This window comes from Kwoniella mangroviensis, chromosome 2 (assembly GCF_000507465.2).
Source record: "Kwoniella mangroviensis CBS 8507 chromosome 2, whole genome shotgun sequence".
Taxonomy (NCBI): Eukaryota; Fungi; Basidiomycota; class Tremellomycetes; order Tremellales; family Cryptococcaceae; genus Kwoniella; species Kwoniella mangrovensis.
The window spans coordinates 1633431-1650163 of record NC_088828.1 but is presented as its reverse complement, the minus strand read 5'-3'; the positions used below and the strand labels follow the sequence as shown (position 1 = coordinate 1650163).

The 16733-nt window shown below is 45.5% G+C and overlaps 6 protein-coding genes across 6 annotated transcripts; 4 read left to right on the top strand and 2 right to left on the bottom strand.

The window, feature by feature from the left end:
* Positions 1 to 484: 484 nt before the first annotated feature.
* I203_107480 (uncharacterized protein) lies at positions 485 to 1015 on the top strand (the record flags this gene model as incomplete). Its single annotated transcript, XM_019145562.1, has 1 exon — positions 485 to 1015. One exon carries the CDS (start codon positions 485 to 487, stop codon positions 1013 to 1015), a length of 531 nt encoding a protein of 176 aa, XP_019005381.1.
* A 21-nt stretch (positions 1016 to 1036) lies between these two features.
* On the top strand, positions 1037 to 1918 carry I203_107479 (uncharacterized protein; the record flags this gene model as incomplete). Its single annotated transcript, XM_065518196.1, has 4 exons — positions 1037 to 1352; positions 1422 to 1498; positions 1564 to 1639; positions 1890 to 1918. 4 exons carry the CDS (start codon positions 1037 to 1039, stop codon positions 1916 to 1918), a joined length of 498 nt encoding a protein of 165 aa, XP_065372926.1.
* A 59-nt stretch (positions 1919 to 1977) lies between these two features.
* On the top strand, positions 1978 to 3076 carry I203_107478 (uncharacterized protein; the record flags this gene model as incomplete). The annotated part of the gene is made up of 3 exons (XM_065518195.1): positions 1978 to 2075; positions 2150 to 2479; positions 2545 to 3076. The coding sequence occupies 3 exons, from the start codon at positions 1978 to 1980 to the stop codon at positions 3074 to 3076; spliced, it is 960 nt and encodes a 319-aa protein (XP_065372925.1).
* Positions 3077 to 3506: 430 nt separating this feature from the next.
* Positions 3507 to 10239, bottom strand: I203_107477 (uncharacterized protein; the record flags this gene model as incomplete). The annotated part of the gene is made up of 8 exons (XM_019145560.2): positions 3507 to 4748; positions 4820 to 4860; positions 4927 to 5033; positions 5098 to 5500; positions 5567 to 8167; positions 8239 to 9286; positions 9358 to 10078; positions 10154 to 10239. 8 exons carry the CDS (start codon positions 10237 to 10239, stop codon positions 3507 to 3509), a joined length of 6249 nt encoding a protein of 2082 aa, XP_019005379.2.
* Positions 10240 to 11862: 1623 nt separating this feature from the next.
* Positions 11863 to 13763, bottom strand: I203_107476 (uncharacterized protein; the record flags this gene model as incomplete). Its single annotated transcript, XM_019145558.1, has 8 exons — positions 11863 to 11932; positions 12009 to 12510; positions 12599 to 12813; positions 12892 to 12921; positions 12986 to 13077; positions 13289 to 13549; positions 13624 to 13679; positions 13745 to 13763. 8 exons carry the CDS (start codon positions 13761 to 13763, stop codon positions 11863 to 11865), a joined length of 1245 nt encoding a protein of 414 aa, XP_019005377.1.
* A 539-nt stretch (positions 13764 to 14302) lies between these two features.
* On the top strand, positions 14303 to 16550 carry I203_107475 (uncharacterized protein; the record flags this gene model as incomplete). The annotated part of the gene is made up of 10 exons (XM_019145557.1): positions 14303 to 14354; positions 14413 to 14500; positions 14601 to 14817; positions 14901 to 14997; positions 15056 to 15114; positions 15171 to 15224; positions 15291 to 15371; positions 15494 to 15719; positions 15791 to 15890; positions 15956 to 16550. 10 exons carry the CDS (start codon positions 14303 to 14305, stop codon positions 16548 to 16550), a joined length of 1569 nt encoding a protein of 522 aa, XP_019005376.1.
* Between the last annotated feature and the right edge of the window lie 183 nt (positions 16551 to 16733).

The following is a 16733-nucleotide window of genomic DNA, read 5'->3' as shown; positions in this document are numbered from 1 at the left end:
TTCACGTTTCAAGGGTCATCGGTGTGTCTGCAGTAGTGGCACTTTAATCTCGATCGTATCCACTGTAGTTGGGTCCATATCCTCAATGCAATCCCCAAGACTCCACGAGATGTGGACGTTGCCAGTTCACTGACGAGTCTGTATCCGTTGATAGCAAGCAATCTAGCAGAGCAATCATCCGGATAATCGTCAAGATCGTTCCGCAGTCTACAACCTGATGGCATTGCATGATGGTAGTATAGTAGCTTCTTAAGGGTCAGTAAGACAGTCCTTTGGACTGACAATCCATCAAATTCGATAAAATTCGCATAGCTCTGATGAAAAAGAGCTGGAATCATCCCCGAGCAATCAATTTGACCATGTTTCTAAGCTTTTACCAGATGTTTTGTCACTACCATATATATGATGTTTGGAAATCACTAAGTCAATCCTCTCCAGAGATATTCTATACGCGTTCAGGATCTCCCATTGCGCCGAGACCATCATGTCTACTGCTCAACAAACACCCATCCTCAATCACTCATACCAAAATGCTAGTGAACTACTTTCCGAGTTCATGAGATCGCCACTTCCCTTGCTTCCCGACAAGAAAACTCATACCTTCCCTTCCACTCGTTCCCCGGATGTTCACACGAAAGCCGTGGCTTTCGCGCTGTGTCCTCATGGCTGGTGGCCAGCATCCAAAAACCAGAAGCGACGAATTTTCGCTCCATGTATCACCATTAAAGACGACAAGACGGGAGCCTTTCAACCAAAAGAACCCTTACCATTCAAAGCTCGAGTACCTATCTCAGAAACCTCGCATCCATTGTTATACTTCGCCACAAAGAAATGGTTGTGTTTAATGAGTGAGGATAACGGTAAGACCTACGGACGAGCTCTGGGAGAAGCAGCACAGCAAGGATTCTTGTTCGTCGAAGAAGGTTTGATACTCTCCCAATTATTTGCCTTGGACGAGCATGGATCTAGCATCTTTTTCGATGAGCTGCCACCGTCAGCGAAGGGCGGTGGTTGATTTCACGGCATGACGCAGAACATGTTAAGTTCTCCAGGTTATCTTCCATCGTTATTCGAAGCAGCATTGAAAACTCGTGAAGAACAGTTGGGAAGAAAGATCAAACCGGAGAAGCAGGAAAAAGATCCCCTTCTAATATCCTTCAGAAGTGCTTCGCTTACTCGAAGTGGATCGATACCGGATCATTTTTTCGGCAAGATTTTAGGCAGTGCAGGAGTAGTACTTGCTGTTGTCGAAGAGAAGAGGACTTATCCGGGTGGTCTAAAAGATTTGGTTAGTATCCTTGCCAAATGGAAAAAGATCAATGTTTTCATGAGCGGTGATAAACCTCCTAATGGTAAGTAAGCTCCTGCTCAGTCATATTGTCTGTTAGGCTGAAACGTCAATCCCGTCCTTCCCCACACAGAAGAACATGCTATAAGTAAGGGAGTCTGGGTTGGTAGCCCACAAGCTGGTTCATGGTGGGGGAAGATCTTCTGGCAGGTGAGCGCATCTCTGTTGCCAGACCAAAATTGCTATTGATGTATCGCGTTTCCCGGGATTGCTAGCTGTATGCTGAATGTAATTCAATGGACTGCCGCCATTGGGTCCTAACCGATCGATACTACTCTGTATTTGGAAGTTGTGAGGATGATGGAGTAATCACCATCATTCATATATTCACTCACGTTTCTTCCGACGCGGACCATATCGAGACACCTCTTGAAGAGTAAGTATGCAAGAGCTGGAACGCAACCAAACGGAGTGAAAAATGTACAAGTTCCCCCAATTGGTCCCAAATCGTCTTACGGACGACTTCACACACGAATGAATATAATGGAAGCTTACTGCAAGATCATGCACTATGCCGCTCGGTATCGAGCTCCCGGTCCAGGTCACACCCCTCGCTTACCAACTTCATAGCCTCCTCTCTCGCCCATTTTGTGAACACCCCAGCGCTGCGAACGATCAAATTGTGCAATATGGCAATCATACATATAAATCAAGACTTCCGATTCTACCTTCCGGTACATGCATCAAACAATATCTTCGTAACATCTAATGGCCCTCTCCCAATACCGTGAATCATTACCCACCGCCGACCGCTCACCCAATACTCAAACACACCATCCTATTGATCCTAATCATATTCAGTTCAGTCTTCATCCACCTCATAGGTGTTTTCCCTTCTCGTGCTATACGACCCCTCCAATCTCCCATCGAGTCATCCTCACATGATATAACCATCTTACAGTATTTAGCATCTATCGAGCAGGGGAAATCCAAATGGGAAGAGGAAGGAAGGAATATAAGATCGTACTCTGAAGGATCATTCAGAAAATATTGTAAAGCTAGGGGATATAGGTATGTTAGAAGTTTGGCTGGGTACCTATCAGAAGACAATGGAAGGGATGAGAGTTTGGTAGTGTTGAAGAATGCTTTGGAGATATTGGAGAGTAGAGATGGGAGAGAAAAATGGTTGATGTGAGTTTAACGCAGTCGACCCGTGTAGTCAAAACTGATAAAATCTAGAATGATCCCCCCACAAGCGTAATTATCAATCCCTTAATGCCCCTCCATTCTTATTTACCGTCAAAATCGAACGCCGAACCATTGATCATCTCGTCGGATGTGAAGGATAGTACATTAATACTGAAGATCAATGACGAAACATTGGAGATCATTTTAGAAGTGATCCAATTAACGAAATCTGAGCAAGATAGGAGCGATAGATCATTCCGAGAGTTACTACTTGAAGACATCGATCTGAATGAGGATCTCAGGAAGAGAGTTCAAACAATACCTCCAAAATGGCTCGATTCGTCAGAGCTACCTGTGATGAATCCTACAGACCAAACACAAATACCATTAAATTATCAATCCCCAAACGAATTCATAGACGATAAGTCTAGAAAACAGGTACAGGACATACTGGCGATACCTAAGAGGATATACAATCAAGTTGTGAATTACGAGAAAGACATGTTAAGGTTTTATGGTAAATTAGTCAATGGGTTGGATGATCAAGAGTTGAAAGATGCAACAAAGAAAATCGGTGAAAGCTGGTGGAGTAGAATCTGACAAAACTGTATAGATATATATACAAAATTGTCTGTTCGATGTTGTCGGATCTGTGGATACATGTACTATATCTCATTCTACTTGTTACAACAGATCTCGATATGGTATTGGTATCACCGGTACAACTTTTGTTGAATTACAAAAACGGTAAATAATGTAGATGATCTCTTTGAACCTCCCTCTCATCCTCAATCAGGCTTCAATTCATCTACATCCATATCTACGATAACATTTCAACTGGAACCTCATTCAACCTCACAACATCTTCCTCGGCAATGTCGTTTGATTCATCCATGATCACGGCTCCAGTATTGACACCATTCTGATATTCCTCCGATCCTTGAGTTACCTGAACAGCTTCTTCCAACGCCGTATATCTCGATGAAGAAGCAGAAGTTGAAACCGTAGACGTAGCCGTTGCCAGCTCATCTTAAACATCGGAAGTCGAGGGTATTTCGGTAGCTACGAATCTCTCTGCGAACCCAAATCTCAGTGGACTGTTGGTGCCCGCACCGGTAGATGAAGAGATACTGTTAAGTATTAGAGAAGGTCGAGGTTGAGGTGGGAAAGGGAATGATATCGAACCTTTTCTCTGTGGTACCGGAGTTGCAACCCCATTAGATGCTGGCAGAATGGCCGGAGTGGTTATGCTCGTTGAGAAGAGGACACTGGTAGACATGTTGGGCTTGATGATAGAATGTTGAGTTCGACTGGAAGTATCATTATCGATTTCCTGTTGATCTTCAGTCGTACCATTTGGTTGAGTACTTTCTGGATCTTCAGGACCTTCGACCTCAAGTTCAGCTTGAGGTTGTACAGCTTCAGCAAACTCCCTAAATAGATCATCGTCTTCCTCTTCTTCCTCTTCCTCCAACTCTGCATTTGCCTCTTGCTCATCCTCCTCATCATCTCCGCTGGGCATTTGGAAGAGAGGTAAATAATGACCTTCGTCATCCCTTTGTACACCTGATGGTCCAGCTTCATTCCTATCCTCTTCCTCCTCCACATCATCATCATCGTCATCTTGATCATTCCATGGCATAGGGAAGGGGGCAGGTGTCGGAGCTCCCAGCACCAGTTCATCTTCAATCATCAACGCATCAGTCTCGATCCATGGTGTAGGAGCTGATTCATATGCGTATGAAGGGGAATACGACCCAGTATCATCACCATCGATGACATTGTGGTCCTGATTCTGATTTTCCTGATTATAGTCGATGTATTGTTGATCTTGTTGAGCACTCGGGACGATGGCGGTATCGATGGAATTCATCATTCTCAATACCCTATCTCTTTTCTCCTGTTCGGTCAATTTCCTTCGTTTACTCATCGGAATCTCAACAACTACTTGAACTCTTCTTTTCTTCTCTTTACCAGTCGAATCGATCACATCATCTTCATCATCAACAATCTCCAACATGTGTGGTGGATGTTCGACGTGAATGACAGGATCAGGACCTGCAAAGCAGTGCGAATCGACTTTCTCTTTCACTCTGGCACTGTAGAATGCCGATCGATGGGCGGAACCAAGTACTCGCTGAGTGGTGAGTTCATCTGCTCTGGCTATTTCTGGTAGTTGTTCGGTCGGTGATGAAGGTGGAGGAAGAGGTATGGAGATGTTGGCAAGTGCGACTGGGTGGTCGGAAGGTGAATCGTGTTGCTTCATCACGTGCTATCAAAATTATGCACATCAGCCATTGTTTCCACAACTACGATTTGACATATGATGAAACCAAGACTTACTCGTGATAGATGAGAGATGTTCAATGACGTCAATTCACAGGCTGTTTAAGAGCATTCACCATATCAGCTATCCGAACATCTCAGCACGAACATCAAAGCAAACATACCTTCGTAGGGACACTTCAATACTTTCGAGATATGTCTAGCAGTAAGATGCTGCAGGAGATCGGCTTCAGACGTGAAACAAGGTTCCTCACATCCCTTCCAATGACATCTACAAACATTCCGACATGGAATCAGCGAGCGGCGCAGTGATATCCTGTGATAGTCTAACTTACCTATAAAACCATTTCCCTCTCACGACTTGCCTCTCGGTAGTTCTCCTAGTATTCCAACTCCATCGCTCGGTCGATACCTCCTCTTTGCCCTGTCTCGCATGCTGTCTATTCTCAACATGTCTCTTTAACAGCTTTTCGCTGGCCAAGATCGAATCGCATCCTTTCCATAAACATGGATATTCATGTACTCTGTCAGATAGACTATGTTCAGTCAAGATAGATGCGAATGGTTCTGGCAGTGCTGGGCCGGGGCGAAACATGAATCGAATCGGGATTGGTTCAGGAGATGAAGGTCGGATGGTACGTGAACCTCTCTGAACGGTCAATCTCATTGGTCGAAGAGATACGTGAGCTCGACGGGGGAGTGATCTTTCATCGTCGGAATTATCATCTCGGAAAGCGTCTACAAATTGGGTTTCAAGCCAGTTATTAGTCCCACCGAACAATATTGATGCAAAAGCTGACTCACCATAATGACCTCTAGAAATCAATTCTTCCCTCCGTCTCCTGGATATGGGAATGACGACCTTAGCTCTATCCACAGGTGAAGATGCATTGCGTTTCTTTTCCACTCTCTTCCTAACAATCTTTGACAATTCAATCTCAACTGCAAATCCAACATCATCATCTTCATGGTCTTGGTCTTCTTCAAGTTCAAGCTCATCTTCACCTTCATCCTCATCTTGCTCCTGTGTATCGTCACTTTCAGCCTCAGAATTGACTACGACAGAGCTGACTCGTCTCTGCGATTTCGATTTCGTCTTTGTTGTTCTACTAGCAGGCGGACTAGGTTGAGCTTCACGTCTGATCGAACCAAGTCTACTATTCGACCTTCTACCAGCTGAGCCAGACCTAGGTTGAGAATCAGGTATAGGTGCGACCGAGCTCGTCCGTCTTTCTCTTGCAGAACGTCTGATAGAAGGGCTGGCTTGCGGGATCCCTCTCGTCGATCTTCTCGTACTGGTCGAAGGACTGAGCTCAATAGATCGTCTCTTGATTCGATCCCATCGAGCTTTGGCAGCAGAGGAAGCAGCTCCAACAACGCTGAATCCACACCTACCTGAACCCCCAGGAATCTTCTCGAATACAGGTTTACTGGTGGTAGTATTCCCACGTTTACGTTTACTTCGTCTTTCTTCCTTTTCGTCTTCTTCTTCATCTTCGTCCTCAATCTCTTCGATCTCTTGTTCACCTTCACCGTCATCCTCGAATTCAGGGGAAGGTTCGTACTCTGGTGATTCATCCCTTTGATCCTGGATGACCTCAATCTCCGCTTCTGGATCCAGTTCATCTTCGTCAAGTTCCTCATCGAATTTCACTCTAGCAGTCTTCTTCGATGACGGAACTTCGACAACCAAGATACTCTTCCGTGCGGGTGTGGAAAGTACAGTAGGTCCCTGTTGTGATTGACTCACACCAACAATCTCCTTTTCCTTTCTGGGTCTTCCTCTCTTTTTCTTCTTACTTTGACTTTGGGTTACTTGGGAATGAGGTATCTCAGAATCAGCTTCACCCTCCGCGTCAGCATCGTTGGCTCCATGCAATTCTTCTTCACCTTCAACCTGAGTATCGGGAATAGGACCGATACTTTCTACCAGGGCCCGCGCGAGTTCCTGAACTTGTGCAGGAGAAGGTTCATACCCATCATCCAGCGTGAATTTAGGATCGATATTCATTATATCGATATTCTCCCCTATCGCTTGTGAAGATTGTCCCGTTGCTCTAAGATCATGAGCGACATTTTGTTTCTTCTTATACTTCTTTGTCTTTTCTACTTGGGAAGCAGATCCAGCAGATTGATCGTGCGATAAAGCCGACGCCGTTCTGCCTATGATCCTAGTAGGCCCCATATCCTGAGCACGAATCTGCGCGGAACTAGCTCTATCAGGTGAAGAAAGATCGATTCTTCGCTTAGGTAATAAATTCGGTACAAGTGGTATTCGAGTACTAGGATCGATAGGAGGCTTCTTGTATTTCATGGGAGGTGCGAATATAGCTTGAATCTCTTTCAACCTCTGGCGTCTAGCTTTCTCTTTGGCGGATTTGTCGGCTCTTTGTTCAGCTGTCAGGGGTTTCCTATTCGAACCACCACTGACACTGTTGGTTTCCAAAGCTTGCAATGCTTGCGATTGATCTTCATCAGGTCGCGATGGAGTAGAAAATGGGAGGGAAGGAGCAGGCGCTGATGACGAAGGTCCCGCATCTGCAAGTCCGGCAAAGAGGGAAGGGTGGAAACCTTCATTCTCATGTTCAGCTCTGAACAGATCTTGAAAGCTTGCAGGCGGTTGTGACAATTGAGCGAGACTGTCGTACTGTGAGTACGAAGGGATAGATTCCGGTTGGGAAGCTGGGACTAGGATGGTCGGATCAATGTTGGCATCTGAATGTGGTCGTTCCTGTCCATTCGTTTGTTTTGGCAAGGATTTACGATTCACTGTTTTCGATCCCTTGGGTCGACCGCGTTTGGCAGGAACACGGTCAGCAGGGCCAATGAAAGCGAGGGCAGCCGAAGCTTGATCGATCTGAATCTGAGTTGGTTGCGTGCCAGAGACAATATCAGTAGGTAGTTGAGATAAGGGTGCTGCCTGTAATTGCGGTGCTTGAGGTACGCCATTGTTCTGATTCTGAGAGACTTGGGTAGACTGCGGTACTGGCTGTGATTCAACATGTGATGGGACAGCGGCCGTGATCGTTATTGGCTGTTTCGGCCTATTGGGTACTCCCGGTTTCCTGCCCCTCTTCTTCGGCACTGTAGGCGTATCGGTGTGACTTCCAGCTGTATCGTCGCCCGATTTCCTAGGCCTCTTCTTGCTTTGGGAAGCCGTCGGCTGCTCAATCGCCTGGCCGTTCTGACTCAATGTGGTCGGTTGATCACCCTGTATATGAGCACTTGTGCTCGGTCCACTTGGTGGTGGTACGAATGCAACGGGGTTGGTGAAACTCCCAAGGGGACCTGCATTTGTAATCGAAGAGCTCGTCGGGTCGGGCATGGTTGTCGGCGGCGGATTCGACGGAGGTCGATCATCAACAGGTGGAGGAATGACACTAGGATTTCCAGCCATGATGACCACTGAATTGAGGACGATATAAAGTCAACATACCATTCTCAAAGTCAGCATTGAATTGGAAGGCACGACTTACATAATTTAGCCCAAAAGACCAACTCTTCCGGCGAGATCTGTCTGGACGCTTGACCGGCTTTGAGCTTCCTGACCGAGTGTCCCAATTCATGACATCTCTTACTGTATCGAATCAACGGATCGGAGCTCCAAGTCATCCTCTGAACGTTGCTATCGGGTTCGAGCGGAGGTAGCGGCAAGACGTTAGAGATTACCAAGTCTTGGAAAGAGGATAAGTCAGGTACTTGATATTCACCCAAGGACTTGTTGGCGAATCGCAGCTGGACCGTCCGCGAGGACTGCTGCGATGGGGAAGCGACCATGTCTGTTGAAGCCGACTTGGCAGGAGGAGGGATATGCGATCGCGATGATGACCCCTGAGTTCTTTCGGATCCACCATCATTCTGTGAAGTCAATAGGTCAGGTAGCCTATGAGGAGGTGGGTGAGAAGGTGTAGGCTGATGCAATGGTATCTGCGAAGGGATGTTGGGTGATTGTTGAGTACCAATTGAAGCGACTGAAGAAGGTCTGGCAAAGGATGAAGGAGAGTGACGCGGATTATAATTTGCTGAATTGACGGTATTGGAGTGTGCTGAATTCGAAGTAAAGGTGGATATAGCAGATGGTTGTCGCACATTCGTCGACTCCCCTCCTCTCGCGGGTTGTTGACTACTCGACATTTTGGCAGCTTTGGGTGGCAGGGTGAGCTTTGACGGATCGACGTAATGATGTTCCTGTTGAGGTGACGGTACCTCTCTTCTATTACTTGAAGCATGTCGGCTTGACGTAGACGACTGATGCTGGCTGGATATTCCAGGATTCATCGTAGCGGATATAGGCGTTGGCAGGGTAGATGAACCGCTCAAGTTGGAGTTCTCACGGGTTCGAGGTATCGCTTCTCTCTCCTCCGTTCCTTTTGTCTTATCCCACAATATCTCCAACCCGCCTAACATCTGCAGGAATAGCTCTTTTAGTTGTTTGGATATCGAAGATTTGACTGTTTGTGGCGTCAAGTCATCTGCAAGGTTGAGTAATTTCGCTAACACGTACCACCATCCTCTTGACGATACCTGATCATTCACATATCAGCATTTCGTCCATGTGTTTTGTGTACGAAGTATTTCACAGAAGTTGCACTCACCTCTGTACTTCCACCAGATCTTATGACAGAAGCCAACAATTTGTACATATCCACTCGTTTCCCATTGATCCTCCAATCCGTATCTAGACCTTCAACTTGTCCCATACAATCTCTGAGCCAATCGTGCAATTGCCTTTCGGAAGGTAGAGGTACAGTCTGTGAAGATGAGAAAGTCGCATTCTGAGGTGTGGGTAGAGCGGAAGAGAATTGGGGTGATATCGAGGATGATGGACCCGTAGAAGAACGATCTAAATCCCTGAAGGAGTGATGCCTGGTAGATCCAGATGAGTAAGGTAAAGGTTGACTTTGGTGTTGATTTTGGTTCTGGGTTTGATATTGTCCATAATTATGCTGCTGCTGCTGCTGTTGCTGTTGCTGGTGTCCTGAGCGAGCTTGAGGTAGAGTATGAGAGCGTTGTTGTTGTTGCTGATTTGATCTTGAGACTGAAGAGGGTCTGTGTGATTGGGAAGATGATTGAGGTTGGTGTTGATATTGCCGATTACGATCTTGGTTTGAAAGATCTGTCCAGGAAGAAGATGATGAGCTCGAAGGAATGTGAGGGTTACGACTCGTTGAGCCCTGTTGGGAGTGACGAGCATCATATATCGATGACGATAAGGCCGAGTGCCTTGATGAGGATGGGTTACTTATGGTCGCTGCCCATTGAGGTGGGTAGGATCCCCATGCAGTCACTGGTGTATTCGACATGGACGTTCTAGAGCTAAGGACGGATCATCAGCATTAATCTCTTATTGCCTCCATGCATCTTCAGATACTATAGTCGTATTGAACTCGCTGTCTTTCTTCATCATCTAGCATCCTGAGCTGTTCTTCCAACATCCTCCTTTTCAACTGCCGCTGCTCAGCGTCCGGATCGGACATGACGACTACCCGTGACAACTGCGAATTGCTGGATGCTGATTATCGCTCAGAAGGTGCCGGGCGTCTCTGGATCCAAGTAGTGTCATTGGATCGGCTCGTACATGTCGAGTCGTGCTGAACAGTAAAGAGAAATGACCTCGTCAAGCTAGAGGAGCGACGATGACATGAAGAGGGGATGTGAAAGTCGAATCGCGTAATTAAAGATATCTATCGAACATTACAGTTATATGGTCATAAGGAATCACCGGATCAGTGATGTGGCATACCTACAACCCTTATCCGCTGCACGGTATCAAATGTATCACACTGGTTCCTTCGCATCCAACCATCCGTTACCCTTTGCCTAAAACCAAGGTCATCAATGTCAAGATACTGTTCACTCTGTAGCATCAGTATCAACAGCAAAGAGCAGAGTATAGACAAGATGGCCGGCGCAGGTGAGTACGAAGATCCGCGTAGCAATAAGAGTCCTCTAGGGAACAGCCGATGGTATTGTATATCTGGAAGCAAGGAAGTCCCGAATCGCTGACTCTGCTCCTGGGTCACATGAATAGGATTTCACCCACATCCACCATCACTCCTCCATCGAGGGTTGGCTAAAGCTTTAGGAGCGGGAATGTGGTTCTTCATATTTTATCGTGCTAGGTGAGTCAATCAAATAATTATAACTCTTGTGATGGGAAAGAGGAGCTAATGCATTCGTTTAATAACAGACAAGATGGACCTGCTTTGATAGTGCGTATCTTTCGATAATCCTCAGACCTACTTGATTATGGTAATAATCAAACAAGTCATGATCTTGTTCGGACCCAGATGTAAATTGAGGAGGGTCAATGCTGATTTGCTTGCTTCTTTATGTAATAGGGTCTTAGACATCCTTGGGACGGACATGGACATGGGCACGGAGAAGAACATGGATCAGGACATCATTAGATCGATCTTGGTCAAGGATGGCAATGCATTGTATAAAATACATCATCAGATCGAATTGGCTATGAGGAAAGTTTGGAACGATTGGATTTTGCCTCTCAAGACGAGTAGTAGTGTAAACATACAATACTGACCTATGTTCTCCTCATCTCATCTTCGTTTTCCTCTTTCGGCTCTCCGGTTTTCCTCTTTTCTGATAGCTGATAGGGGTATCGAACCGATATACTTGAGGGGAGATCTTACATTAGACCCTATATGAAGGCTTGAGACTTTATATCGAGGCATATGGAAATGTGGAAGATGCCGTATGTCGTCCATTCATGACGAGTTGGCAAGTAAGATGAATTCTTCTGCTATCTTACACACAGCACCTTTAGAGGGCCCTTCTTGAACAAGTCTCAAAGTGTTTTCCAAAGTCACGAAGATACTTGTTCGATTATGATAGGATCGGGTTTTTTGCGTATAAATGTATGTTGCGGACCATTCATCTCTACAGCTTTTTGATCATGGCTTTCAACGATGCAATCCGGTCTGATCATGCTTGAATCGGTAAACAAAAAGACGAATACCGTCTGCAACAGTAGATTCTGCATTGCTATAGACTCGATGGCAAGACCATGCATATACGCTATGATATACTCTATCCCTTCGATCTATATAATCGATACATCACACTATACTACACGAGTGCTTCTAAGGAAGGACGTGATAGGCCTTTGGAGGTTTGTGTTTTCCAGTTTCGACAGGTATGTCGTAACTTGTGCTGTATATGTATTGAGCGCAACAGGTCAGCAAACATCCATAAGCATAAGTTCGTCTTGTACAGTAATATGACTCACGCTGCCCTGTATCTTCTTAGATACTTGATCGCATGATCTTCAATTGGATCAGGAGTCATATCAAGTTCCTTCCACCCTTTAACTTCTTCACCGTCTATTCCCTTCATCTCAGGTTTATACGATTCCGCCCAACCCGATTGAATCTTTGATAGATCAGAAGACTCTTGGAAAGCTTCGATACCCAAATCATCAATGTACTTTCTCTCAATCTCATCAGGTGAAACGGTAGGCCACCAGATCCCCCTGTTCAACGCTGTAGCAACGGCCTTAGCTAAAGGTTTAGGTACAGTGGGAGCAGTGGAAATGGGGTTGAGAGTGATTGATGATATAAGAGATTGTAAGGAGTTGTATGTATGAAGGACTGGTCCGGGGAGGGCAAATGTAGATGCTACACTTGTAACTGGGGCGTTGAGCATGAGATCAAGTGCACCAGCTACGTCCATCACGTGTACAGGGAGGATCTTGGTCTTTCCTTCGTTGAGTTTGAAGAGAATTGGATATTCTACATGAGAACATATTTGGGATAAGCAAGTCTGTGCCAGCAAGCTGTATTGTCAAATGCTCCAATAAGTGAATATGAATGGACTTACGAGCAATAGCGTTCAACAACCAATCCTCATAACCGAACATCTGAGATGGTCTAACGATAGTAGCAGTGGGGAAAGCATCTCTGACGGCTCTTTCACCGTGATATTTCGATCTATAGAAAGCAGATGCGGAGTCCGGGTGAGCGTTGAGGTGAGATACGTGGACGAGTCGAGGGACATTGAGGGATGCCGATACTTCAGCGATAAGTCCAGCGGCTCTGGATGAGATGAAACAGAAAAACATATTGTCGTCAGTCTTGAATGTTCATTGCGTCGCAAATGGAATATCTACTCACTTGACGTTTACGTCTTCGTATTTGAAATTTCTGCAAGTGAATCATAACCGTTCAGTACAGGCTCTCCAAAAGTTATATAGGGTTTCTCACTCACCTTGTCTCCCAATCTCTTCCCACCAAGTTATACACCACATCCGATCGTTTGACACATTCAGCAATCTGGTCTGCGTTCCTGGCATCCCATTCCTAAAAGCCAGCAGAATTAGCAATCACATCCTCATATTTTCTAATCGATTTCCCATCATTGATTGTTCTGCACTCGATGGAACCGTCTGGAGGTCTTTCTCTCGACCTAATCCAGTGATTCTTGACAGTGAACATATCTCCCCACTCCCTATAATACGCCTACACTACTTCTAACTGTGACTTGTTCTGTCAGATTAAACGCCAAACTCACCATAGGAACGATCTGACCCAAATCACCCATAATCTTCAAAGGTCTCTTCTCATCTTCGTCACGGTAAGGAACGATCACCTGTGTACCTTGTCTAGCTAATTTCTGTACCAAGTATCTACCCAAAAACCCAGTACATCCAAATACAGTAACCGTATGACCTGAATCTGATGATCGTCCGCCGGTAGGTGGTCCATATTTGATTATTGGTTTAGGAGTGTGAGAAGGGTCGGGTGAAGAGGTTACTACTAACTGATGGGCAGACTATTGACAAAACATCGAGACACCAGATATCAGATATAAGGCTCTGAATAATTTGTGAAGATACCGAAACTCACTCGAGTAGCAAGTATTGATCTTCTTCCTACGACGCCTTTACCTCGAAGGACCGGTTCTACTCCAACGAGATACACTCCTGTCAGCTGACGACGAAGAGGGTTCAGTCAAAGAACAGCTTACGCATTCGTATAGAAGCCATTTTGACGTGTCGTCCTGATTGTCGAGGATGGGGAACGACGATATTGCGCTTTCGACAACAATAACAATTAACAGCGGATAGTAACAGTGGAATGGGTGGTTGGTGATTGGAGGTGTGCTCCTTAACCTATCGGAACAAAGTATTTGAGTGGGACTGGATGTGGCATAATTTGATCCCGTCGATAGTCTGTATAGTATTACGCCATGCCACGGTGTGTACTCACTAGCACTGTGCATGGTGCATCATCATCAACACATCATACGTCCTCGTTGACCCGGTGCACTAACAGTTATATAAGACATAGCTTTGACATCTATTCCTCTCAGGTTGATCATCATTCTATCACTCGATGATAGGCCCATGACCACATAGAAAGAATAGTCAAGACGGATCCTGCACACGCAAATTTAGCTATATCAATCTCGAGATTCTTCTCTCCCTCCCCTTCTTCGTCTTCTCCCCCTTCAGCCCAACCACCGTCTTCGCCTTCGTTCGGAAAGCGTCAGATTCAACTTCCCGGCAACACCAACACCAACAACATGATGGCTTCTAGACCTTGGTCGAGTCTCACTCCCGTTCAGGCTTTAGTCGGTACGTATAATCATATACCCACAACCGATTGTTAGCTAATTGTGAAGTGGCCTTACAGAACAATGCTGTGATCCTACGTTACCTACCCCTAATGACGTTGCTAACATAGAACTAGCGGAGATGATCAATAACCGAAAGGCAAACAGGTGAGTCGAAATGTGTTCAGGTCGTTCGTCATATCGAAGCTGTTCATTGGCTATCGATCAATTGCCCTTTACTGATCACCCTCCTATCCTAATACCATAGTGCTAGAGAAGCGACTCACGGTCTACTACCACACATAAACTCACGTAATCCCAATGAAGCTATCATAGCTCTAGCAGTATTAGATCACCTGGTGAAGAACTGTGGATACCCGGTACATCTGCAGATTAGTACCAAGGAATTCCTCAATGAATTGGTTAGGAGGTTTCCCGAGAGACCACCGATGGTTGTTGGTAGAGTCATGGGTAGGATCTTGGAGGTGAGTTATATACAGACAAAGGTATAACCCAACGGATCGGGGAGTGGTGATAGCTGACATTCGATTGTGTTGTGTGATTACAGATGATACATGAATGGAAGAATACACTATGCGTTCACTCGAAATATAAAGATGATTTAGTACATATTCGAGATATGCACAGATTATTGAGCTATAAAGGTGAGCTGTCCAACCAACACCTGTTGTCCCTGTAGCTAACAATGGTACTTTGTAATAGGCTATCGCTTCAAATCGTTCGACGCTGCTCGAGCGATGGCGTCTGCTAATCCCAATGAGGTGAGCTGTGAATTCACCGATTCATGCGAGCTGGTACCTGAACAATCATGTTGCAGGATCTCAAATCGCCTGAGGAGCTAGAAGAAGAGGATAGACAAGCTAAGTCCGCTGTAAGCTGCGAGCTCCCTTGCATAATTTCAACGCAAGTAGCTGATCAGTATCTCTTGTCTACGTAGAAATTGCAAGAATTGATTAGAAGAGGTACGCCGAGGGATTTGGCGGCTGCTCAGGAATTGATGAAAGCTTTGGCTGGTGCTGTGAGTATTTCTATAATCCGATTGATCATCCTTCTCTACTACTGCCATCATCACCTCAATCCTCAACTTTCAGTCAGATTGACTGTTTGAAGTGAGCTGATTCCGCTATGCTCTGATGATAGGAACCCGAGAAACAACCCGACTACGCTGCCCAAACTCTCACTGAACTGGACAAAGTGCAATCAAAAGCTATACTCCTCAATGATATGCTCAACAACGCCAAGGAAGGCGAGAAAGTAGGATTGGAAGGAGACGTCTACGATCAAGTGGCTGCGGCCTGTAGAGGTGCGAGACCAAAGATTCAGAAGTGGATTGAGGATGATGATGGATCGAGAGAGGGAATGATGGGTGAGTTTTCACGTACCTCATCACGCATATTGCGGCTGATCAAGACTGTCAACTCATCGAAATGCGTACAGACCGATTGTTACTCTGCAATGATCTGATCAACACCGCGTTGGAAAGATTCGAAGCTTGTAAAGTTGGAGATTGGACGAAAGCTCAGGCTGTTGTTGAAGCGTAAGTTGTTGTGCATTTTGTCAGAGATAAATCAGCTTACATATCGTCCTTATTTTCTGAAATAGTAACAACCCCAATAAGAAAGCAGCCGATCTCATCTCCTTCGATGCTTTTGCAGATGATGATCAACCATCTTCATCTGTCCCTGGAGGTGGACTGGCATTACCTGCCGACACATCGAATAACGCAGGTCTGACCGCCGCTGGATTACCTTTCGATCTCTTTGCACCTAGTCCTTCGGGTTCTCCTTCTCCCGCTGCTGGTCCGAGTGGAAGTGGTATTTCAGCATTTGGCTCACACACACAACATCAGAGACAAAACCCAATGGATTTCTTCAATACTCCTACGTCTTCTTCATCTTTCCCCAACCAGCAACAACAACAATACCAACAGCAACAACCGAATTATAATGGTGGATTTGGTGGATACCAATCACAATCACAACCGTCTCAACGACAACAACCTAATTACGGATTCCAACAGCAACCAGCTCGACCTTCTCCTTCCATACCTGGATATTCGTTACAACCGCAACAGCCTCAACAAAATGGACAAAATCAAAGATCACAACAACAACAACAACAACAACAACAACAACAACAGCCACAGCAGACACAGAAGAAAGATGCATTTGCAGATCTGGTGAATCTGATGGATTGAGTACATAGATAGATGAGATGATATTATGCGAATGAATTGGTTGTAGATATGGATCAAGTTGCTGTATGGGTTACGTACGAGATGATGCATGAGATGTATCTATGTTTATGTCTTGTTGGCTGTCTTATCTATGGGTGGGGTGGATTCGGTTACATGTCAGTCGATTTGATCCCGGCGGTGATA